Source organism: Ranitomeya imitator, chromosome 1 (genome assembly GCF_032444005.1).
Source record: "Ranitomeya imitator isolate aRanImi1 chromosome 1, aRanImi1.pri, whole genome shotgun sequence".
Classification (NCBI taxonomy): Eukaryota; Metazoa; Chordata; class Amphibia; order Anura; family Dendrobatidae; genus Ranitomeya; species Ranitomeya imitator.
Window position 1 is genome coordinate 427470668 of NC_091282.1, and position 26031 is coordinate 427496698.

Consider the following 26031-nt stretch of genomic DNA (forward strand, 5'->3'; position numbering starts at 1 on the left):
CCAGGTGCCTTCTGGGAGAAGCGAAGTCTCCCTAAGCTAGAAGATCGTTGGGTACAGCCGGGACCAGCTGCTTCGAAAGCATCACCAAACCAGGCTAATTTTTGCCTGTAGGACATTATTGCAAGAGAGCTTGGCTGAGTAGATTACACAAGAAGGAAAACACACAGCAAGTCAGCAGGATCTAGGAGCAACATGGCAGATGTGACAACCTACATGGTGAGCTGCAGCATGTGCTACATGTTCACAGATCGACCAGAAGAAGAATCCAATTTCACCTGTCAGAAGTGTAGACTAGTGGCCCTTTTAGAAGAAAAGGTGCGGGGTCTGGAAGAAAGAATAGCAACTTTGAAACTCATCAAAGAGAATGAAGACTTTCTAGACAGAACAGAAGCATCTCTACTGGTCACAGAAGGTGCAAAAAGTGTCAGAGAACCTCCAAAAGCAGATGAGTGGAAGCATGTGACCAAAAGAAGCAAGAAGACCATGGAGAAATCACCAACCACACAACTGAAGAACCGATATCAAATCTTTGTAGAGGATGAAGATGGCACACCTAAGAATGAAGCAATACCAGCAAGCAAAAAAGAAAAGGGCACACAGCAACAAGTGACAGCAAAAAGTACAGCCAAGAAGCAACGAAGAGTGGTGGTGGTGGGAGACTCACTACTGAGAGGCACCGAAGCAGCCATCTGCAGACCGGATATAACTGCAAGAGAAGTATGCTGCCTTCCAGGTGCGATGATCAAGGATGTGACCGATAGGATACCAAAGCTCTTCAGCTCCAAGGACGTCCACCCATTTCTTCTGATACATGTTGGCACCAATGACACGGCAAGGAAGGACCTACCGACAATCTGCAAGGACTTTGAAGAGTTGGGGAAGAAAGTAAAGGAACTGGATGCACAGGTAGTTTTTTCTTCTATCCTTCCAATAGACGGGCATGGCACCAGGAGATGGAACAGGATCCTTGATGCAAACAACTGGCTAAGACGATGGTGCAGACAACAAGGATTTGGATTCCTGGACCACGGTGTGAATTACTGGTATGATGGACTCCTCGCCAGAGACGGACTACACCTCAACAAACCTGGGAAACACACATTCGCCAGAAGACTCGCTACACTCATCAGGAGGGCGTTAAACTAGAAGAAGAGGGGACGGGAAGAAAAACATTAGACTCGAACAAAGACGACCCAGGAAAACATACTCAGATGGGAGGTAAGAACATTTCTAAAACAATCCACAGTGAGGAGATTGGAACAAAACAAAATCCTCTAAACTGCATGCTCGCAAACGCCAGAAGCCTGACAAACAAGATGGAAGAACTAGAAGCAGAAATATCTACAGGTAACTTTGACATAGTGGGAATAACCGAGACATGGTTAGATGAAAGCTATGACTGGGCAGTTAACTTACAGGGTTACAGTCTGTTTAGAAAGGATCGTAAAAATCGGAGAGGAGGAGGGGTTTGTCTTTATGTAAAGTCTTGTCTAAAGTCCACTTTAAGGGAGGATATTAGCGAAGGGAATGAGGATGTCGAGTCCATATGGGTTGAAATTCATGGAGGGAAAAATGGTAACAAAATTCTCATTGGGGTCTGTTACAAACCCCCAAATATAACAGAAAGCATGGAAAGTCTACTTCTAAAGCAGATAGATGAAGCTGCAACCCATAATGAGGTCCTGGTTATGGGGGACTTTAACTACCCGGATATTAACTGGGAAACAGAAACCTGTGAAACCCATAAAGGCAACAGGTTTCTGCTAATAACCAAGAAAAATTATCTTTCACAATTGGTGCAGAATCCAACCAGAGGAGCAGCACTTTTAGACCTAATACTATCTAATAGACCTGACAGAATAACAAATCTGCAGGTGGTTGGGCATTTAGGAAATAGCGACCACAATATTGTGCAGTTTCACCTGTCTTTCACTAGGGGGACTTGTCAGGGAGTCACAAAAACATTGAACTTTAGGAAGGCAAAGTTTGACCAGCTTAGAGATGCCCTTAATCTGGTAGACTGGGACAATATCCTCAGAAATGAGAATACAGATAATAAATGGGAAATGTTTAAGAACATCCTAAATAGGCAGTGTAAGCGGTTTATACCTTGTGGGAATAAAAGGACTAGAAATAGGAAAAACCCAATGTGGCTAAACAAAGAAGTAAGACAGGCAATTAACAGTAAAAAGAAAGCATTTGCACTACTAAAGCAGGATGGCACCATTGAAGCTCTAAAAAACTATAGGGAGAAAAATACTTTATCTAAAAAACTAATTAAAGCTGCCAAAAAGGAAACAGAGAAGCACATTGCTAAGGAGAGTAAAACTAATCCCAAACTGTTCTTCAACTATATCAATAGTAAAAGAATAAAAACTGAAAATGTAGGCCCCTTAAAAAATAGTGAGGAAAGAATGGTTGTAGATGACGAGGAAAAAGCTAACATATTAAACACCTTCTTCTCCACGGTATTCACGGTGGAAAATGAAATGCTAGGTGAAATCCCAAGAAACAATGAAAACCCTATATTAAGGGTCACCAATAGTGTTGAGCATTCCGATACCGCAAGTATCGGGTATCGGCCGATACTTGCGGTATCGGAATTCCGATACCGAGATCCGATATTTTTGTGATATCGGGTATCGGTATCGGAAGTGTAAAATAAAGAATTAAAATAAAAAATATTGTTATATTCACCTCTCCGGCGGCCCCTGGACATCAGCGGGAGGATCCGGCGTCCGGCACGGCTTCTTTCTTCAAAATGCGCGCCTTCAGGACCTGTGGAATGACGTCCCGGCTTCTGATTGGTCGCGTGCCGCCCATGTGACCGCCACGCGACCAATCAGAAGCCGCGACGTCATTCCTCAGCTAAAGTCCTAGAATGAGCGCCTTCTAGGACCTGAGGAATGACGTCGCGGCTTCTGATTGGTCGCGTGGCGGTCACATGGGCGGCACGCGACCAATCAGAAGCCGGGACGTCATTCCACAGGTCCTGAAGGCGCGCATTTTGAAGAAAGAAGCCGTGCCGGACGCCGGATCCTCCCGCTGATGTCCAGGGGCCGCCGGAGAGGTGAATATAACAATATTTTTTATTTTAATTCTTTATTTTACACTTTAATATGGATCCCAGGGCCTGAAGGAGAGTTTCCTCTCCTTCAGACCCTGGGATCCATGAGGATACATTCCGATACTTGATGTCCCATTGACTTGTATTGGTATCGGATATCGGTATCGGCGATATCCGATATTTTTCGGGTATCGGCCGATACTATCCGATACCGATACTTTCAAGTATCGGACGGTATCGCTCAACACTAGTCACCAATCTAACCCAAGAAGAGGTGCGAAACCGGCTAAATAAGATTAAAATAGATAAATCTCCGGGTCCGGATGGCATACACCCACGAGTACTAAGAGAACTAAGTAATGTAATAGATAAACCATTATTTCTTATTTTTAGTGACTCTATAGCGACAGGGTCTGTTCCGCAGGACTGGTGCATAGCAAATGTGGTGCCAATATTCAAAAAGGGCTCTAAAAGTGAACCTGGAAATTATAGGCCAGTAAGTCTAACCTCTATTGTTGGTAAAATATTTGAAGGGTTTCTGAGGGATGTTATTCTGGATTATCTCAATGAGAATAACTGTTTAACTCCATATCAGCATGGGTTTATGAGAAATCGCTCCTGTCAAACCAATCTAATCAGTTTTTATGAAGAGGTAAGCTATAGACTGGACCACGGTGAGTCATTGGACGTGGTATATCTCGATTTTTCCAAAGCGTTTGATACCGTGCCGCACAAGAGGTTGGTACACAAAATGAGAATGCTTGGTCTGGGGGAAAATGTGTGTAAATGGGTTAGTAACTGGCTTAGTGATAGAAAGCAGAGGGTGGTTATAAATGGTATAGTGTCTAACTGGGTCGCTGTGACCAGTGGGGTACCGCAGGGGTCAGTATTGGGACCTGTTCTCTTCAACATATTCATTAATGATCTGGTAGAAGGTTTACACAGTAAAATATCGATATTTGCAGATGATACAAAACTATGTAAAGCAGTTAATACAAGAGAAGATAGTATTCTGCTACAGATGGATCTGGATAAGTTGGAAACTTGGGCTGAAAGGTGGCAGATGAGGTTTAACAATGATAAATGTAAGGTTATACACATGGGAAGAGGGAATCAATATCACCATTACACACTGAACGGGAAACCACTGGGTAAATCTGACAGGGAGAAGGACTTGGGGATCCTAGTTAATGATAAACTTACCTGGAGCAGCCAGTGCCAGGCAGCAGCTGCCAAGGCAAACAGGATCATGGGGTGCATTAAAAGAGGTCTGGATACACATGATGAGAGCATTATACTGCCTCTGTACAAATCCCTAGTTAGACCGCACATGGAGTACTGTGTCCAGTTTTGGGCACCGGTGCTCAGGAAGGATATAATGGAACTAGAGAGAGTACAAAGGAGGGCAACAAAATTAATAAAGGGGATGGGAGAACTACAATACCCAGATAGATTAGCGAAATTAGGATTATTTAGTCTAGAAAAAAGACGACTGAGGGGCGATCTAATAACCATGTATAAGTATATAAGGGGACAATACAAATATCTCGCTGAGGATCTGTTTATACCAAGGAAGGTGACGGGCACAAGGGGGCATTCTTTGCGTCTGGAGGAGAGAAGGTTTTTCCACCAACATAGAAGAGGATTCTTTACTGTTAGGGCAGTGAGAATCTGGAATTGCTTGCCTGAGGAGGTGGTGATGGCGAACTCAGTCGAGGGGTTCAAGAGAGGCCTGGATGTCTTCCTGGAGCAGAACAATATTGTATCATACAATTATTAGGTTCTGTAGAAGGACGTAGATCTGGGTATTTATTATGATGGAATATAGGCTGAACTGGATGGACAAATGTCTTTTTTCGGCCTTACTAACTATGTTACTATGTTACTATGTTACATTCTGGAAACTATTTGAATACATCTGGCAGGTGCTGAAACTATATCCTATCTTCAATTCTGATATTAAAATGTTTTGGTTTCATAGTGAGTCCAAAGACTGGAGTCAGATCCACATCAAGTTCTGAATCTTTAAATAATTTAAAATGCTGCAATATAGTTGTGAGAAAAATAAACATTTCATTTCGAGCGATATCTTCCCCTACACATTTCCTGACTCCCATGCCAAAAATGAACACCTTTTCCATCAAACTTTTATCAATATGTCCACTCTGGTCAAGAAATCTTTCTGGGATGAACATGTTGGCATCTTTCCACACTGTCCTGTAATTTAAGCAATAGAACAACCATAAATTAATGAAAAACAAATTACTGAAATTAGTGCAACCTATCTTGAGGGGTGAAGACCCTCTGACTGGATACAAATGAACACAACTCCCAACAGTAAATCTACATGCAATAAGTCCATGAGCCCCCTTCCAGAATGTCATTATGTGGCAGAAGAGCAGGTTATTGTGACTTTAGCATCAGAAAACTAGCATAAAGCTATATTATCAAATTAAAAAATACTGAATTTTGGACATAAAAAGTAAATGTTATTTAAGAGTGCTTATTGTCTTCAAAAGTATGTGTTCCCTTTCCTTTAGCCTAATTACTATGTAAAACAACGAGCTATAGAGTAAATAGAGATGAGTGAATCTTTTGACATTTGAATTTTGACAAATCACGAGTACTTCAGTTGCTCTGAAAAGATGTGAAAACGCTTTGAGGTATCCTAGGATTTTAACCAACTAATTTCAAGCCATTTAAACACAGTCTTAATGCCCCGTCACACTTAGCGACGCTAAAGCGATCCCGACAACGATACGACCTGTCAGGGATCGTTGCTGCGTCGCTATGTGGTCGCTGGTGAGATGTCACACAGTGCGATCTCCCCAACGACGCAGCAGCGATGCGGCGACCTGTAGCGACCTGTACAACAATGTCACATGGCAGCTATTTCATGACGATTCAGACCTCAATGAGGGACGTCCTGTCAACGAGGTCGTTGGTAAGGTGTCAAACACAGCGATGTGTGCTACCCAGCGGGACCTCAACGATCAAAAAAAGGTCCAGGCCATTCCGACACGACCAGCGATCTCACAGCAGGGGCCTGGTCGCTGCTACGTGTCACACATAGCGAGATCGCTACTGAGGTCGCTGTTGCGTCACAAAACTTGTGACTCAGCAGCGATCTCGCTAGCGATCTCGCTTTGTGTGATGGGGGCTTTAGTAATCGCATACTGTCAAAGTGACCTTCCCATGTGTGGCTATGGCTAAATGGATGGTAATTGTTCTTTGCTGCTATAATGTCACGCACACTATCTGGAATGTTAGGACCCTTTCACACTGCTCTTTGTCCCAGGATTGTTGGTCCTAAAGGGACTTACATCTGAACCTCCCTACCAAACAGAATACAGACATATGTGCCAACAGGGCCATTGACTCTAATGATACCAACAGATTCAACGTGCTTTCTGTCATGCATCATTTCCGGGTGTATATGCCTACTGGAGGCGGACACTCAAAGACATTATATGGAAGCTCGTCTGATTGCTCTCAAGGTCATGTAAGTCTTCTCCTGCTGTCTGCAATGTATATTGTATCACACCACCTTTGAAAAACCAGGTACGCGAAAAGCGCGTCAGGGGCCGCAAGGATTGCTGTAGGAGTCTCGATTCACTACGCAGGATTCATTCATTACAGCTGCATATCTCTCTGGTAGTTAGGCTAAGTATTCCACCTTATTATCGGTCACCAGGTTGCGCTGCTGCCTTTGCTCATATATTAGTGATTCCTTTTTTCCTGCTTCCTTCAGTCATATCTTGACTTTGACTTGGCCTTCTTTATGTTTGCTATCTATTGCTTGTTTGTTACCGTTTTCATGCGAAGTTCAATAAAATTTACTCAATGTGTATTATCCTTTGGTGGATTTCTCTTTACTCCATTTTCTTCTAGCTTGCTAATGTATAAAATTTAAATTTTTGGAGATTAGTCCAATTTGAATAGTAAATAGTTTGGATTTGTTTACTTTGATGAATTCCTAAATATTTTAAACAAATTTGATATAATCAATTCGCTTATTAATTTTTATGCAGTCTGTTAATAAATTTACAAAAAAATGTTTTTTTCTGAATAATAGGGAAGTAATATCTTTGTAATGAGATTCATTTGCACAAATTCTCATTGTAAGGCATCATTCACAAGTCATGTTTATGCATACAAATGATAAAACAGCCATCAGTGTGTTGGATCAGCGTGTCATCAGTGATTGCCCCGTGTGTCTGTTTTTGCCATCAGTGTGTCATCAGTACTTTTCACAATTAGATAAATGAACCCCTTCATGACCCAGCCTATTTTGACCTTAATGACCTGGCCATTTTTTCCAATTCTGACCAGTGTCCCTTTATGAGGTAATAACTCAGGAACGCTTCAACGGATCCTAGCGATTCTGAGATTGTTTTCTCGTGACATATTGGGCTTCATGTTAGTGGTAAATTTAGGTCGATAATTTTTGTGTTTATTTGTGAAAAATTGGAAATTTGGCGAAAATTTTGAAAATTTTGCAATTGTCAAATTTTGAATTTTTATTCTGTTAAACCAGAGAGATATGTGACACAAAATAGTTAATAGATAACATTTTCCACATGTCTACTTTACATCAGCACAATTCTGGAAACAATTTTTTTTTGCTAGGATTTATAAGGGTTAAAAGTTGACCAGCGATTTCTAATTTTTACAACAAAATTTCCAAAACCATTTTTTAGGGACACCTCACATTTGAAGTCAGTTTGAGGGGTCTATATGGCTGAAAATACCAAAAAGTGACACCATTCTAAAAACTGCACCCCTCAAGGTGCTCAAAACCACTTTCAATAAGCTTATTAAATCTTCAGGTGTTTCACAGCAGCAGAAGCAACATGGAAGGAAAAAATGAACATTTCACTTTTTAGTCACAAAAATGATCTTTTAGCAACAATTTGTTTATTTTCCCAAGAGTAAAAGGAGAAACTGGACCACAAATAATGTTGTCCAATTTGTCCTGAGTACGCTGATACTTCATATGTGGGGGTACACCACTGTTTGGGTGCACGGCAGAGCTCAGAAGGGAAGGAGCGCCATTTGACTTTTTGAATGAAAAATTAGCAATCTTTAGTGGACACCATGTCGCGTTTGGAGAGCCTCTGTGTGCCTAAACATTGGAGCTCCCCCACAAGTGACCCTATTTTGGAAACTAGACCCCCCCAAGGAACTTATCTAGATGCATAGTGAGCATTTTGTACCCCCATGTGCTTCACAAATTGATCCGTAAAAATGAAAAAGTAATTTTTTTTCACAAAAAAGTTCTTTTAGCCTCAATTTTTTTCATTTTCACATGGGCAACATGATAAAGTGGATCCTAAAGTTGTTGAGCAATTTCTCCTGAGTACACTGATACCTCATATGTGGGGGTAAATCACTGTTTGGGTGCACAGCAGAGCTCGGAAGGGAAGGAGCGCCATTTGACTTTTTGACATACAGACCCCTGAGAGGCCCGTACAGACCCCTGGCAGGCCACACAGACCCCCGGCAGGCCACACAGATCCCAGAAAGGCCCGTACAGACCCCGGCAGGCCGCACAGACCCCCGGCCGGCCGCACAGACCCCCAAGAGGCCTGTACAGACTCACGGCAGGCCGCACAGACCCCCAGCCGGCCTCATAGACCCCCGAGAGGCCCGTACAAACCCCCGGCAGGCTGCACAGACCCCCGGCAGGCCGCACAGATCCCAGAGAGGCCTGTAAAGACCCCCGGCAGGCCGCACAGACCCCCGGCTAGCTGCATAGACCCCTGAGAGGCCCGTACAGACCCACGGCAGGCCCGCACAGTCTCCCGGCAGCCCGCACAGACCCCCGAGAGGCCTGTACAGATCCCCAGCAGGCCCGCACAGACACGCAGTCTCCGCCCACACACCGCCCACAATCTTCCCTCTCTGGAACAGGATGTACAAGGACAGAAAGGGCTTATTTTAATTCTGATATTTGTGTCCCATTGACTTGCATTGGTATCGGGTATCGGTATCGGCGATATCCGATATTTTTTTATATCGGCCGGTCCAATCCGATACCAATATTTCCGAATATCGGAAGGTATCGCTCAACACTAATGCTGACTGAAAGTCGTGGAGTGTATGTGAGGGGAGGTCAGGGTGTGCAAGAGACTTTTACCTCAGCCACGGCTACCTCCCTGTCTGACGCTTACAATTACATACCAAAAAGTTTCTGGCAGATTCCCTTTAAGAACTTTAGAAATAAGATAGCACTTACTGGTCATGATTTACTTGAAAAAAGTTTATAAACACAGAGGTGTCTTTTGGAAGCCAGTATCCGTTCAGGATGGTATCCATAGTAGTACTGAACAAAAAGAAAATGGTAGAGTAAGGTTTAGTTTGAAAAATAAATTATTGGATTATTACAATGATGGCATCCAATAAAATATATGGATTGTGTTAAAAGGGTTGTCCTGTTTAAATATCATAGTAACATAGTAACATAGTTAGTAAGGCCGAAAAAAGACATTTGTCCATCCAGTTCAGCCTATATTCCATCATAATAAATCCCCAGATCTACATCCTTCTACAGAACCTAATAATTGTATGATACAATATTGTTCTGCTCCAGGAAGACATCCAGGCCTCTCTTGAACCCCTCGACTGAGTTCGCCATCACCACCTCCTCAGGCAAGCAATTCCAGATTCTCACTGCCCTAACAGTAAAGAATCCTCTTCTATGTTGGTGGAAAAACCTTCTCTCCTCCAGACGCAAAGAATGCCCCCTTGTGCCCGTCACCTTCCTTGGTATAAACAGATCCTCAGCGAGATATTTGTATTGTCCCCTTATATACTTATACATGGTTATTAGATCGCCCCTCAGTCGTCTTTTTTCTAGACTAAATAATCCTAATTTCGCTAATCTATCTGGGTATTGTAGTTCTCCCATCCCCTTTATTAATTTTGTTGCCCTCCTTTGTACTCTCTCTAGTTCCATTATATCCTTCCTGAGCACCGGTGCCCAAAACTGGACACAGTACTCCATGTGCTGTCTAACTAGGGATTTGTACAGAGGCAGTATAATGCTCTCATCATGTGTATCCAGACCTCTTTTAATGCACCCCATGATCCTGTTTGCCTTGGCAGCTGCTGCCTGGCACTGGCTGCTCCAGGTAAGTTTATCATTAACTAGGATCCCCAAGTCCTTCTCCCTGTCAGATTTACCCAGTGGTTTCCCATTCAGTGTGTAATGGTGATATTGATTCCTTCTTCCCATGTGTATAACCTTACATTTATCATTGTTAAACCTCATCTGCCACCTTTCAGCCCAAGTTTCCAACTTATCCAGATCCATCTGTAGCAGAATACTATCTTCTCTTGTATTAACTGCTTTACATAGTTTTGTATCATCTGCAAATATCGATATTTTACTGTGTAAACCTTCTACCAGATCATTAATGAATATGTTGAAGAGAAAGGTCCCAATACTGACCCCTGCGGTACCCCACTGGTCACAGCGACCCAGTTAGAGACTATACCATTTATAACCACCCTCTGCTTTCTATCACTTAGCCAGTTACTAACCCATTTGCACACATTTTCCCCCAGACCAAGCATTCTCATTTTGTGTACCAACCTCTTGTGCAGCACGGTATCAAACGCTTTGGAAAAATCGAGATATACCACGTCCAATGACTCACCGTGGTCCAGCCTATAGCTTACCTCTTCATAAAAACTGATTAGATTGGTTTGACAGGAGCGATTTCTCATAAACCCATGCTGATATGGAGTGAAACAGTTATTCTCATTGAGATAATCCAAAATAACATCCCTCAGAAACCCTTCAAATATTTTACCAACAATAGAGGTTAGACTTACTGGCCTATAATTTCCAGGTTCACTTTTAGAGCCCTTTTTGAATATTGGCACCACATTTGCTATGCGCCAGTCCTGCGGAACAGACCCTGTCGCTATAGAGTCCCTAAAAATAAGAAATAATGGTTTATCTATTACATTATTTAGTTCTCTTAGTACTCGTGGGTGTATGCCATCCGGACCCGGAGATTTATCTATTTTAATCTTATTTAGCCGGTTTCGCACCTCTTCTTGGGTTAGATTGGTGACCCTTAATATAGGGTTTTCATTGTTTCTTTGGATTTCACCTAGCATTTCATTTTCCACCGTGAATACCGTGGAGAAGAAGGTGTTTAATATGTTAGCTTTTTCCTCGTCATCTACAACCATTCTTTCCTCACTATTTTTTAAGGGGCCTACATTTTCAGTTTTTATTCTTTTACTATTGATATAGTTGAAGAACAGTTTGGGATTAGTTTTACTCTCCTTAGCAATGTGCTTCTCTGTTTCCTTTTTGGCAGCTTTAATTAGTTTTTTAGATAAAGTATTTTTCTCCCTATAGTTTTTTAGAGCTTCAATGGTGCCATCCTGCTTTAGTAGTGCAAATGCTTTCTTTTTACTGTTAATTGCCTGTCTTACCTCTTTGTTTAGCCACATTGGGTTTTTCCTATTTCTAGTCCTTTTATTCCCACGAGGTATAAACCGCTTACACTGCCTATTTAGGATGTTCTTAAACATTTCCCATTTATTATCTGTATTCTTATTTCTGAGGATATTGTCCCAGTCTACCAGATTAAGGGCATCTCTAAGCTGGTCAAACTTTGCCTTCCTAAAGTTCAGTGTTTTTGTGACTCCCTGACAAGTCCCCCTAGTGAAAGACAAGTGAAACTGTACAATATTGTGGTCGCTATTTCCTAGATGCCCAACCACCTGCAGATTTGTTATTCTGTCAGGTCTATCAGTGTCAGGGATGCAAACAATAACGGTCCCATAGGCTCAGGGATGAAAAAAGCAAACTAAACCTAAGCTCTTACTCTTAAACAACTTCCATACCAACCAAGAGTCCATAATTTACTCTTTTTTGGCCTTTATTGATTGGCTGCAGCAGTGATTTAACTTTGACAGAACTGCAGCCAATCATTGAGCTCGGCGGCCCTGCTGATGTACACGACATTAACCACTGAGCTTAGTCAATAGATACAGTGCTGTTAATGTAACATCACTGCTGCAGCCAATCAATCAAGACTGGAGCTATGGCAAGAGGCAGTGCTTGACCCCGTGAGAGTGAGTAAGAGCTCAATTTTGTTTTGTGTTTCCTTACGACAATGGTAGAATAATCTTTAAAATGGGACAGCCCCTTTAATATCAAGGTATAAATGTACCTTGACAAGAATTAATTTGAATAAACCACATCAATAATCTGTGATCGCTCTATGGCAGTCCTGAGAACTGCCCTTTACCTGATGGCAGCCACATCTCTTCTTTTAATTAGCCAGTCTAGCGTGACATCACATGCACATCACGTTGTAGTGAAAACTTTGTGTCCCAGGCAAGCTAATCAAAAGAGGAGCTAAGAATACCATCAGGTAGGAACTGGTTGACTGGGTTCCCATCCAGCAGCTTCAGAGTACGGATATGGGCAACAGACCAGGTTCCTAGAATCAATTTGCACCAGCTCCATAAGAGATACAGTATGTTATAGCTTTGAACGCTGGAATCTGCAATACAGCCATGACCCAGAGACCCAAAGTGGGTGGGTTTGGAGGGAGCTCCAATGCAAACCAAGACCTAGGAATCAGAGATCATTGCCATTGTACTGGAAACCAAATATCTTTGGAGAATTGAACTTGTGAATTGGGGAACAGCACCAAAAGTAACAATTGATAAACAGTGATTTGCTATGGTCAACGACACAAGGATAATGATCCGGCTTACTATGTGAAGCTGTGTCAGGATGTCAAAAAAAGCTGGGGGGAGCTTCATCGGTGGAAAAAAAAAATAGTACAACTCTCACTTTAGCTAAGGAATCTGGCATTAGATACCTATTTCATAGTCTACATTGTTTTAGCTCTAATTTGAACCCGTAATTTATGAAACTTGCCTAGTGATTTCACTATATATATATATATATATATATATATATATATATATACACACACATATTGTGACAGAGTCACTCGCGAAGTGATAGAGGGGAGATACGTGTCACTGCACACAATGGCGTCAGTGATGTAAAACCTGAATAGTTTCCTCCAGCACACTACGTGTTGAGAAGATGAAATGAGAGTTATGTTATGGACTGATTTTAGTGGACCTCTATGGAGCGGGTAGAAGGGGGTCCACCATATCTCCACATGCAGAGTCCTGAAAGGACCTGTGTGATGTTAAGATCATGTGATCATTCACATAATGGAGGAGTCACAAGGTCTGGGCTTAAATGGCTGAAGACCAGATCTTTCAGTGGTCGGTGTATGCCTGGATAGGGAGCACTCCAGGAAAGTGTGGTGTGGACTTGTAAACCTGAACAGGTTGGAGGAACCCGGCTCACAGAAAGACTGTGTTTGTTCTGCCACCATTTTGCTTTGTTTTCCTGTTTTGCCAAGGGGGCTGTATTTTCTTAAGAAAGTTCTTAAAGCCAGAGTATACCTATGTCTACCTCCGTGTGCAGCCGAGTGAGCCGATCTACCACAATATATACATATATGTATACATACCAGTGTGGAATTGTGAATGGTACAAAAGATGAATGTCTTAGAACTTCATTTATAAATGCCTCAGTATAATGCAAATCTTTTCTATCTTCAAATCTAGGTAGTCTGCTTGTTCCAATAATCTCATCTGAAGAGAAAAACAAATAAGTTTACACTGCTGTGTATTTTAAAATTGTTTATAAAGATAAATACATAAAGTTTTATTTTTGTTGTGTAACTTCAGATGCACATCTTCCTTTCCATGGCCACCATTCTATTGATATATGTAGTTCAAATTAGGAGAACTGAAGCACATGTACCTCAGTAGAGATTAATGGATCTTTTGAAATTCAAATTTCTTGACTTCACCGAATTTTCCCATAAAAATTCGATTTGTGGCGAATATATTAGTGCTGGAACTGGAAAGCTCAAAAAATACACATGAGGGAGAGGAGAGAGAGAACTCCATTGACCATAAGGGATCACTCATACTAGCTTATAACATGGCTGAGTGCTATCCGATGTTTTATTGGGCAGCACTTGGCCCAATGTTATACTATGGGGCAATGCAGATCTGTGATTTTTCTTCATGCCGAATCGGCAGCATTTTGTGAGTGCATCCGATAATTTGATCACACAAACCCATACAAGTCATTCAAGTGCAGCCCTACATCCACAGAGAGAGACAATAGAGAAGATGGAGAAATTAAGCTCTCCATCTTCTCCGCACCTGTGCTGCAATTCTCTCATGTGACACTCGGCTGAAACTCTGAGCATTTGAAACCAGTGTAATTAGCATAAGTGGTCTGATTATCTTAAGCATACAATCTATAGGGGAGATAGAGAGAACCCCACTGATCAAATGAGATTATAAACAACAGGAGAGTGAGATTGGCCCCTGATAACCATAAAAGCTTACACTTCACAGGAGAAAGCAAGAGATGATTTCACTAACCATACACTCTACAGATGAGTGAGAGAACCCCGCTGAACACAAGAGCTTGGACTCAACAGGAGAGAGGGAAGACTCCGCTTATCATAACAGATTACACTACAGAAAAGAGGAGAACCTCGCTGATCAAAAGAGCCTAAACTCAACAGGAGAAGAAGACTGCTGACTATAAGAGCTTACACTCTACAGGCAAGAGAGAGATAAAGGACTCCGATGACCATAAAAGCTTGCACTCTACAGGCAAGAAAAAGAAGGAAAGAAGACCATGCTGACCATGAAAGCTTGCACTCTACAGGAGAGAGAATGAAAGAAAGGAGACCATGCTGACCATGAAAGCTTGCACTCTACAGGCAAGAAAAAGAAGGAAAGAAGACCATGCTGACCATAAAAGCTTGCACGCAACAGGAGAGAGAATGAAAGAAAGAAAGAAAGAAGACCATGCTGACGATAAAAGCTTGCACTCTACAGGAGAGAGAAAGAAAGAAAGAAGACCATGCTGACGATAAAAGCTTGCACTCTACAGGACAGAGAAAGAAAGAAAGAAGACCATGCTGACGATAAAAGCTTGCACTCTACAGGAGAGAGAAAGAAAGAAGACCATGCTGACCATAAAAGCTTGCACTCTACAGGAGAGAGAAAGAAAGAAGACCATGCTGACCATAAAAGCTTACAATCTATAGAAGAGAGAGATCTGCCCAGTGACTCTGGAGATGGAAAATGACTCTGCCAGACAAACTGTGCTCCACTGGGAATCACTAATCTGTGAAGGCCCAGGCACTGTCTCCCCATATATAAGGTGATAATGGGGAGGCCATCGTGGCAAGTGGCAACCCAAAATGATGTTAGCCTGCTTTCTGATGCTTCAGTTGTGTGGAAAATGGTGCCCGACAAGGTTTTTTTTTCAAACTGCAAATCAAACCTCAAAGCTACTCAAACTCGAACCTTTGCGATTTCATCCATTCATCTCTGGTTCTTTCCGGCTACTCAACCTCTAAAAACTAAAGTCCTATGCACAGTACCAACATGAAGCATTTACACCTCAGCTAGAACACACATTGTAAATTCTGCACTACAAGCTTTATACATATGTGCATGTCCTAAGATATAGTCTAAATCCGAAACTAGAATGACAATTCTGCCATTGCCTTACCAATTTCCTTCTGAATTTTTTCTTGCATTTCTGGAAACTTTAACAGATACAACATACACCACAGTAATGCAGAAGTGATAGTGTCGAAGCCTAAAATTAAAAGTAACATTTTGTTCATAAAAAGAAACATATATTTCATAGTTTTCATACAAATTGATGATGTTCTCTAATAATATATTTCAGTGTAAATGACTGATATCATCCTGGAAAACAGTAAGGGAAATTAAAAAAGAAGGCACTTGGGTCATAAATAGACCTCTTTTTGTCGTCACAACAGGTAGGTCCCTCACTGGTGCACTAATCTACCAGTTCTTGTAAAACATAAAAATTAACCCATTCATCATCTTAGGATTTTTTGTTTTTGCACTTTCATTTTTTTGCTCCCTTTCTTCCCAAAGCCATAACTTTTTTTCTGTCAATATAGCCATGTGTTTTTGAGGGATGAGTTGTTTTTTTAAATAACACAATTGATTCAACCGCATAGTGTACTGGAAAATGGGTAAAAATAACTGTAGCGATATTGCAAAAAAAAAAAGTGCAATTCCACAATTGCTTTTTGGGATTTTTTACTTACCATGTTCAATAAAGGCTAAAACTGACCTGCCATTATGATTCTCCAGGTCAGTACGAGTATGCAGATACCAAACATGTATAGGTTATTTTTTTATTTACGTGATGAAAAAAAAATCCAAAATTTGGAAGAAAAAGAAAGTAGGCATTTTCCAAGGATCTGGGGCTAGGTGAAAGCTCAATATTTGCAACTGGAGGTTGGTGATGTTTTAGTGATACCATGTTAGGGTAGATACAATGTTTTGATTCCCTCTTATTGCATTTTATAACAATGTTGCTGCGGCCAAATAAAAGTAGTTCTGGAGTTTTGATTTTTTTTCTCGTTACACCGCTTACTGATTGGATTAATTTACTTTTGATAGATCAGATATTTCTGAATGCAGTGATACCAAACGTGAGTTTTTTTTTCTTTTTTTAATTGTTTTCTTATGAATGGGGGTGATTTGAACTCTTGTGTTTTTTTTATAGTTTTTTTTTTTTTAAATTAACTTTCTTCTGGCTTCAATAGTCCCCCTTAGGTGATGTGAAGCTGCGATCATCAGCCCTGCGTTGTGCAGCATATATCATGATCTCCTATGAACGTCGCTGGCATTCATAGGAGAATTACAATGACAGGATAAAGGTCTTCTGCAGACCCTCAGCTGTCATGACAACCCATCGACGCCCCACGATCACTTGACAGGAGCGCCAATGAGCATGTCTTGTGACGCGCTTCCATCTGGCACTGGTTAAATGCTGCTATCAGAGATTAACAGCTGCATTTAACTTTTTAACAGCTGTGGGTGGATTTCAGATCCACCTGCGGCTGTTAGAGGCACATGACAACTGATCAGATCAGCTGTTAAAAGATGCAACTTAGCGCCAGAGCCTGCATCAAAGCCAGTGACACAACCTTGGGTGTCCCTATACATCCAAGGTCATTAAGGGGTTAATGATCATAATCCCTTACATGGAAGGTAAAGTATGGAACAGTATAGAACAATAGGGAGCACTATTATTGATAAAAGGAACAAGCAAATCAAATGTAAGACTGTACCTGCACCAAAGATGTCATTCACTGTAGCTATAATCTGCTCATTGCTTAATTTGTAATTTTTATCAGTTGTATTTCTGTCATTGCACAATTTTATGAGAGCATCTGTTATATCTCTGATGTTGTTCTAGGAAAAGTATAAAAACAAATTAATTGCATTAAATACATTTAAGGAACAAAATAAGTGTCTAAAATGGAATGTACTTTAGATCTGCTGTAAAACCATGGCTCAACCTTTATATAACACATCCATTCTTCAGCCCATCTGGACATCCCACTGTACATGTGACTGTATTGTTACCTTCAGAAATAGTGAATAAGTAACAAGCAACTGATAATGAAGTCTTCTGTGTGCTGCCCTACCCTACAGATGGGTTATAAAAGTCATATGCAAATCATCTGACAGCTGTTAAGAAGCTTTAACCAGATTTTTCACCATCTAGCTAGAAATTAGACATCATCAGCACCACACTTTGTAAGTTGCCACAATGAAAAGTCTGTAGGTTGTTGTACTTTCCCAAACAGTCATTCAGCCAGTAAATTATGCATTTAAAATAGCATTTCACCTGTTTTAATAGGAATCAGTGACCAGGTTTTTGCCACCTAATCCGAGAGCAGCATAATGTAGAGACAGAGACCCTGATTCCAGTGATGTGTCACTTACTAGTCTGCTACTGTAATTTTTATAAAATCCCTTGTATCAGCAAGTGATTATTACTAAAGGTCTAGTAAACCTGCTACCATGTAATCTCCCATATTCATGATCTCTGTATAATCTGCCCACCACTGCTAATTGGCAGCTGTCTGCCTATGCACAGCATATATATATATATAGAAAGCTGTCAATCAGTTGTGTGGGTGGGGTGATGTAGAACTCAGCATTCAGAAAACTACAACAAGCAACCCAGGAAGTGATACATCACTGGAATCAGGGCCTCTTTCCCTGCATCGTGCTCTTTGATGGGATAACAAGATCATGATTACTGATCCCCTTTAAATCTCTATTTTATTGGTGGACAGTTTTTAAAAAGTGACCAGCAAATTTTGCTGAATTAATGGTCATTCTTGAATTTGCTCCTCATAAACTGATTATCAACTGAAGCATAAGATCATTATTTATTATCAAAAACAAAAGAAAAAATAATAGGACTCCAAATATCGCTTGTAAAAAATGTATGTAGCTTCATTTATAGCTTCATTTGGTCAAAGAGTAAAAAAAAACTACTGCAACTTCTTTTGGCCATTTTTTTTGCAGATCGATCAACAAATACAATGCAGACATATTAATTTTATACCACGTTCACAGATCAAACTCATCTATGCAAGTGCATGCATCCCTCAGAAAAAAACGGAGTGTTTTGCATACGAGAAAAACATGCACAATAGTGGTAAAGATAGACACATGAATTAAATAAAGATGAAAATTAGATGAATCACACCAATGAAAATTTTTTTTTTCACACCTGAAAGTGTCTGGAGGGGACAGGGATCTTTATTTTAAACAAGGAAAAAAAAAAAGGTTTTTCACATCTTCTCTCCAGCGAATGCTGCTGGAAAGAAGATATGCATGGCGGCTTCAGCACCAGATGCAGGGGACAGCGCTTACTTGTAGCGCTGTCTCCTGCACGGTCCGTGTGGTACCCAGTTGGCACACGGGCGGCACACGGCTGCCGCACGTGTGCCACACTGATGTTCACGGTAAACACACAGACACATGGACACGGATATTTCCGGTACCGATTTTTCCAGTACTGGAATTATCTGGACGTGTGAGACTGGCCTAAGGGATGCGCCTTTTCTGGGGCAGCTGTGAGCGGCTCAGGAGGGCCAATATCCCAGTCTGAGAATACCAGTCCACAGTTGTCTGCTTTATCTTGGCTGGTTATCAAAAAAAAATGTTTTTAAATTATTTATTTAATTGAATTAAAAAAAATGGCGTGAGACCCCTCTGTTTTTGATAACCAGCCAAGATAAAGCAGACAGCTGTGGACTGATAATCTCGGACTAGGATAGCCTAAAAATAGATTTACCTGTGATGGTTATCAAGACTAGAGGAGACCCCAAGTTTTTTATTTATTTATTTTTTTTACTTTGTGCATTGGCCAATCACAGCCATGCCAGTATTTGACATGACTGTGATGGGGTCAGACGTGCCCACACAGGGAAAGCTTGTTGATTGGCTGTGCTGCAAACTTTCAACAAGCATTATTAAGGGATGCCGAACTCGAACAGTAACATGGACTTTTGGCAGAAGTCTGTCTTCGGGGTCCGTGAATGGAAGCTAGATGTCCAGTACGGACCCCAAACTTTATCGTTTGGGTTCAATCAGCTGTATAAATCACTTTTATATAAAAAAAAAACACTACTTTTAGTTCCTTACCTGATCATGAGATCCATAGTGCTCCTGCACAGATTTAGCTATAAAATTATTAAATGTCTGTGTGAATTTTTTCAATTCGTTTAAACTTTTTGATGGTAAAAACTTGAATACTGGAATAAAGTCTGCCAAAAGTCCTGCTCCTGACACTTTTTGAACCTCATTGTTCAACTCAATGATACGGAGAAATTCTCTGTCATTATGGTTATACCTCTTGCCAAAGCATAGAGCACATATCACATTAGCAACAGTCAAAATGACTAAAGGGGATGGGTTAAAGCTACCGTGGTCTTTAGACATTTCTTGCATTGTGTCAACTAAATCTGATGCTTCAGCACAAACGTATTCTTCCAGACGGCAGGAGCAATTCATGGAATCAGCATCTGACTTGGACAGTGTTCTCAAAGCGTTTCTCATAACCTTCTTATGAATTTTCCAGGTTTCACCATACTTTTCTGAAAACGTCATGCTTTTTCCATTAGCCAGTAGTGAAAAAGAATACATGTTGGGTCTGTTGGCAAAATGTTCTCCTTGTTTACCAAGAACTTTTTTTACTGTCTCAAAACCACTGACGACCACCACTGGCATCATGCCTAATTTAATCAAGAAAACATCTCCATATGTTTTCCTCATTTCTGTAAGAGATATATGCGCTTGGCCTCCAATTTGAAAAAAGTTTCCGAAAATAGGCAATGCCCGCGGGCCTGGTAGTGACATTCTCCGTTTTCTTTTCAATGTCAATATAAGGAATAGAGTGGAGAGAATGAGAAGAGCAACCATTTCAAATGAAAGCAGGTCTCCCAGGAAATAATTTGCAACTGCAAATAAATTAAAAAAATAGTAATAAAGTTGACTTTCATAAAGAAAATAATGATGTTCCTGTAAAACTATAAAGAAATCAAACACAAATTTTAACACATCCATATAAATGGTAGGTTTATTTCATACTAACAAATTAATTTTCCTACAGAAGTCCCATTGACTTAGGAGATGCATACCTGTTTGGCTCGGATAGTTTGGAGATATCATAGTTTAGGAACCGGAATTGCTAAGACTCTTTTCCCAAGGTAATATAGTATGGCATTGGTTGGAAGTAATCATAGTGTGCCATTTAAACAACGTAAAATTGTATTTTGGCAGTGTTATGTTTTAACATACTTTTTTTAAAGTCATTGAACAGCATAGTGAACTGCACTATAGCTGTTTAATACAGAAGGATCTTGTCAAAATGTTTTTTTTTTTATAGATTATAATGATAATAATAATCGATATTGTATGCCACACATTGGCATATGATATACATCGTGACTTATACCTATAATATATACTGTGATAACAGAGTTTGAAGCCTCATTGTTATGGTATGGAGGCTGCAAAGTTTCATGGGGTGTAATAAGAAGGTTTGTGGGTAAAAGAGGTTATGAGGTGGCCATGACACATAGTCCCTAGTGACTGAAAAAAACACAGACTCTTATACTAAAGAAACATGCAAATTGCCTCTTTAGAGAAAAAAAGTACTTGAACTCTATAGCGTCACCTGTTGGAAGTAGCGAGTAGTGATGGCCAACAGCACAAAACACCGTGTCTGCGAATTGAGATCCTGATTTGGCTTTTATCATAAGTAATTTTGCAAGACTAGTTAAAGGGTTGATTGTGACTTGTAGGATCGCTACTTCCAACAGGTGACGCTATAGAGTTCAAGTCCTGTTTTTCTCTGAAGAGTCAATTTGCATATTAAATTTCCCATAGGAGCATTGCCTGGCGAAATAAAAAGCCTCCTTACCTTGACAAGTTAGAGCTGGTATGTCACTCTCCACAAGGAGAAACCTTACCCCTTAGGCTAAAGAAACCAAATTCATAAATGACACAAGAAGGTAAGTGGAGGAGTGCTGTAACAAATATTACGTGTCCCAGTAGCTTCAGGTTGGCCTATATGGCCTAATCCTGTACAATATTTCTAACTATGCCATAAAGAACATTGGCTGCATAAACATCATAGAAAGGCTGCATGAACTTCAATTGGTGTCTTAATATTACTCCTTAGTCCATCTCCATTTGATTAATAAGAAGCATTGTGATTTAGGAAATAAAACACAAACGATCCAGCACATATACAAACTGTCCCTTGCTGGCTGCTGCTTTTTCTCACACAACATAAAAGCAATGATGTTTCTGTGGAGCTCAGACAGAGAGGTTTGGAGAAAGCTCATCATTCACATTGGCGTGCTTGCTAGGCAGTAATTGACAATGCCCTTTTTTCTTCTTCTCTTCAAGTCATGTTTTATTGCATATATCAGTGTTTTTAGCACATGGGCATTACAAATGGTGGAAATATTTTTTTAAAAATCATGTCTGAAAGATAGAAGCTGCACTGTTGATTTTGAATCATCCAGCAACTATACGGGTTACAATGGACCAACCAACCCCCAGAACAGCTTTTGAGATAAAATGGCTGTAGCAGCACTATCCCCAGATGTGTGACCGTCTTTAACAGAGAGACAGGGTCATCAGCTATGTAATGCCCAATGCGGAAGTCAGACTATGCATTCATGCAAACAAGAAGGGTCCTAAGTCAGTAAAGATAGTCTCATCAACCTAATCGGTGAAATGTGCAAGTGTGATGGACTTCTGGTGAAAGCTCTATGGGACACAAGAGCCCAAACAAGCCTCCTAAATGAAGAATTGAGAAGGTGCCGTATGCCACAAACCTGCCTTTGTCCACTAAAATAACTTTTAGGACTGGTGGAACTCCACGGCAAAGCTGTCAGTCAGTCCAAAATCCCTTTCATAGGCTGAGATGAAGAGACATTTCAACTCAATGCCACGAAGAACAGCAACTCTATTGAGGTATTTGTACATTTGTACACTTTCTTGTCCCCAGTGAACGGAATGTGGCTGAAGAACCTATCGTCAATTACAATGTGATCAATGAGGTTATCAAGAAACATAAATGAGGGACATGTGTGGTGGATGCAGCAGCAATGTAGTACACAAGACCTTTGCCGAACATGTTGAACACGTGAGGACTATATTCCAACGTTATCAGCAACATGGAGTCAAGTTAACTCTATAGAAGTGTGAACTGTTCAAAAGACAAGTTCGATACCTGGGAAATGTCAGAAGATGAATACACCATGGACCCAGAAGAAATCGCGATGGTAATGGCCTTAAAAGACAAGCATCCATCTAAGGTGGGGGAGCTGAGGAAGATCTTAGAATTCCTCTCCTATTACAGAACTTACATAAAGAACTTTTCCTGGATTGCAGCTCCGCTATACCACCTCTTGGGGGGGAACAAAAATCTAACCTCATTGTTCTGCTCACCAACCAATTATCTGGACATCATATCGCCAAGAAATATTGAAAGAATTAGTGGATTACCTTGTAGAACCACCTATAATGGGATATCCTGATTTCAACTACCATTTGTCTTGTATTGTGATGCTTCTCAAGTGGGACTTGGAGCTGCCCTGTATCAGCATCAGATGGCAAATTGAGAGTCTTCAGCTATGGTTCCAGAATGCTGACAGACACTAAGAAAAATTACCATCTCCATTCTGGAAAACTGAACTTCCTGGCAATGAAATGGGATATCTGTGAATGATTTAGAGATAATCTCTATTACAACAAAAAGTTTGAGGTATACATTGACAACAACTCTCTGACTTATGTCCTCACAACAGCCAAACTGAATGCTACAGGTCCGAGATGGATAGCTGAACTAGCTGATTTCAACTTCAGTATCAAGTACAGGCCAGGGAAATGCAATGCGAATGCAGATGGATTGTCAAGAATGCCAATAAAGCCTGAAGAGTTCATGCAAGAGTGCTCTGAAGAAGTCAGTCTAGAAGTTATTGTAACCACCACACAAGTTGAGCATGAGGAATGCACACCGCCATGGTTTCTGCTGACAGTGACAACTACTGTGAAAGCGCAGGAACCAAATCACTCCATGTTCATTCGACAGTTGTAAACGATTTGGAAAGCACAATGGGAAGATCAAATAATTGTCAGACTTCTACCATATGTTGAACAAAATTGGTTCCTGAGGAAGCTGGAAAGAGTTATGGAGTCATCAGCAGTAACCAGAACAATGTGATGCAATCGTGTTGCTCCTGTGGTCTCCATGGAGACCCCCAGCTCTAAGATGGCCTCGGGGTCCTTGCGGGTCCTTAAATGAGGTGGCTTGTCAGCGCCTGCTGAGAGCAGGTGCCCGCAAGCCTCCTACACTAACTGTCAGATTGCTGATCCTACACTGTGCTATGCAAAGTGTCAGATCAGTGATCTGGCTTTATATAGTAATGTCCCAACCTGGGACAATGTAATAAAGTACACCCCTTTAGTGAACACTATTTAAAAAAAAGCAAAAAAACAATGCTTCATCATCATACTGCCGAACAAAAAGTGGAATATCACGCGATCAAAAAGACGGATATAAATAAAAATGGTACCACTGAAAACATATCTTGTCCCGCAGAAATCAAGCCACAATATAGTTCAAACACCAGAAAAATAACAAAGTTATAGCTCTCAGAATAAAGCGATGCAAAAATAATTATTTTTTATATAAAATAGTTTTTATTGTATAAAAGCGCCAAAACATAATACAAGACATAAATGGGGTATCGCTCTCATCGTACTGACCCGGAGAATAAAACTGCGTTATCAAATTAACCACATGAGAAACGGCATAAACTCCCCCCCCAAAAGAATTCATGAATTGCTAGCTTTTGGTCATTGTGCCTAACAAAAATCAGAATAAAAAGCAATCAAAAAATGTCATGTGCCCAAAAATGGTACCAATGAAAACAGCAACTCATCCCACAAAAAACAAGACCTCTCATTACTCTGTGGGCCAAAATATGGAAAAATTATAGTTCTCAAAATGTGGTGATGCAAAAACTATTTTTATTGCAATAAAAAGCATCTTTTATTGTGTGACAGCTGCTAAACTTAAACACCTGCTATAGAAACCCGCTATAAATGGTAAATCAAACCCCCTTTATCACCCCCTTTGTTAGGGAAAAATAATAAAATAAAATAAATATTTATTTCAATTTTCCCGTTAGGGTTAGAGCTAAAGTTAGGGTTGGGGCTAAAGTTAGGGTTAGGGTTGGGGCTAAAGTTAGGGTTAGGGCTGAAGTTAGGGTTAGAGGTGTGTCAGGGATAGCGGTGTGGCTAGGGTTAGGGTTTGGATTACGTTTACGGTTGGGATTAGGGTTAGGGTTGACATTAGGGTTAGGGGTGTGTCAGGGATAGCGGTGTGGCTAGGGTTATGGATAGGGTTGCGATTAGCATTAAGGGTGTGTTGGGGTTAGAATTGTGGTTAGGGGTGCGTTTGGGTTAGGTGTGTGGTTAAGGTTATGGTTAGGGTTGGGATTAGGGTTAGGGGTGTGTTGAAGTTAGGGTTGGAATTATAATTGTGGGGTTTCCACTGTTTATGCACATCAGGGGCTGTCCAAATGTGACATGGTGTCCGTTCTCAATTCCAGCTATTTCTGCGTTGAAAAAGTCAAATGGTGCTCCTTCCTTTCCGAGCTCTGCCGTGTGCCCAAACAGTAGTTTAACCCCACATATGGGGTATCAACGTACTTACAACAAATTGGACAACAACTTTTCTGGTCCAATTCTCCTGTTACCCTTGTGAAAATAAAAATTTGGGGTCTAAAAAATTATTTTTATGGGAAAAAAATGATTTTTTATTATCACGGCTCTGCATTATAAAAATTAGTGAAACACTTGGGGCTCACAGTTATCACAACACATCTAGATAAGTTCGTTGGAGGGTCTAGTTTCCAATATGGGGTCACTTGTGGGGGGGTTCTACTGTTTAGGTACATCAAGGGCTCTGCAAACGCAATATGACGCCCGCAGACCATTCCATCTAAGTCTGCATTCCACAACGGCGCATCTTCCATTCCGAGCTCTGCCATGAGCCCAAACAGTGGTCCCCCCCATATATGGGGTATCAGCGTACTCAGGACAAGCTGCATAACAACTTTTGTCCAATTTCTCCTGTTACCCTTGAGAAAATAAAAAATTGGGAGCGAAAAGATCATTTTTGTGAAAAAAAATGAATTTGTATTTTTATGGCTCTACATGATAAACATGTGTGAAGCACTTGGGGGTTCAAAGTGCTCACCACACATCTAGATAAGTTCCTTAGGGGGTCTACTTTCCAAAATTGTGTCACTTGTGAGGGGTTTCCACTGTTTAGGCACATCAAGGGCTCTCCAAACGCGACATGGCATCCAATCTCAATTCCAGCCAATTTTGCATTGAAAAGTCAAACAGCTCTCCTTCCCTTCCAAGCCCTGCCATGCGCCCAAACAGTGGTTTCCCCTCACATATGGGGTATCAGCCTACTCAGGACAAAT

At 40.8% G+C, this 26031-nt stretch overlaps 1 protein-coding gene across 1 annotated transcript in view; it reads right to left on the reverse strand.

Annotated features, from left to right (window-relative positions):
- Positions 1–4961: 4961 nt before the first annotated feature.
- LOC138675279 (cytochrome P450 1A1-like) overlaps positions 4962–26031 on the reverse strand; it is a 52555-nt gene continuing 31485 nt past the window's right edge. Inside the window, exons 2-7 of the mRNA XM_069763369.1 lie at positions 19658–20472; positions 17281–17404; positions 15675–15764; positions 13597–13720; positions 9306–9392; positions 4962–5284 (exon numbers count right to left, since the gene is read on the reverse strand). Of these exons, the coding sequence (XP_069619470.1) occupies positions 5002–5284; positions 9306–9392; positions 13597–13720; positions 15675–15764; positions 17281–17404; positions 19658–20472 (1523 nt within the window). The 3' untranslated portion in view covers positions 4962–5001. The remainder of the gene's footprint in view (positions 5285–9305; positions 9393–13596; positions 13721–15674; positions 15765–17280; positions 17405–19657; positions 20473–26031) is intronic.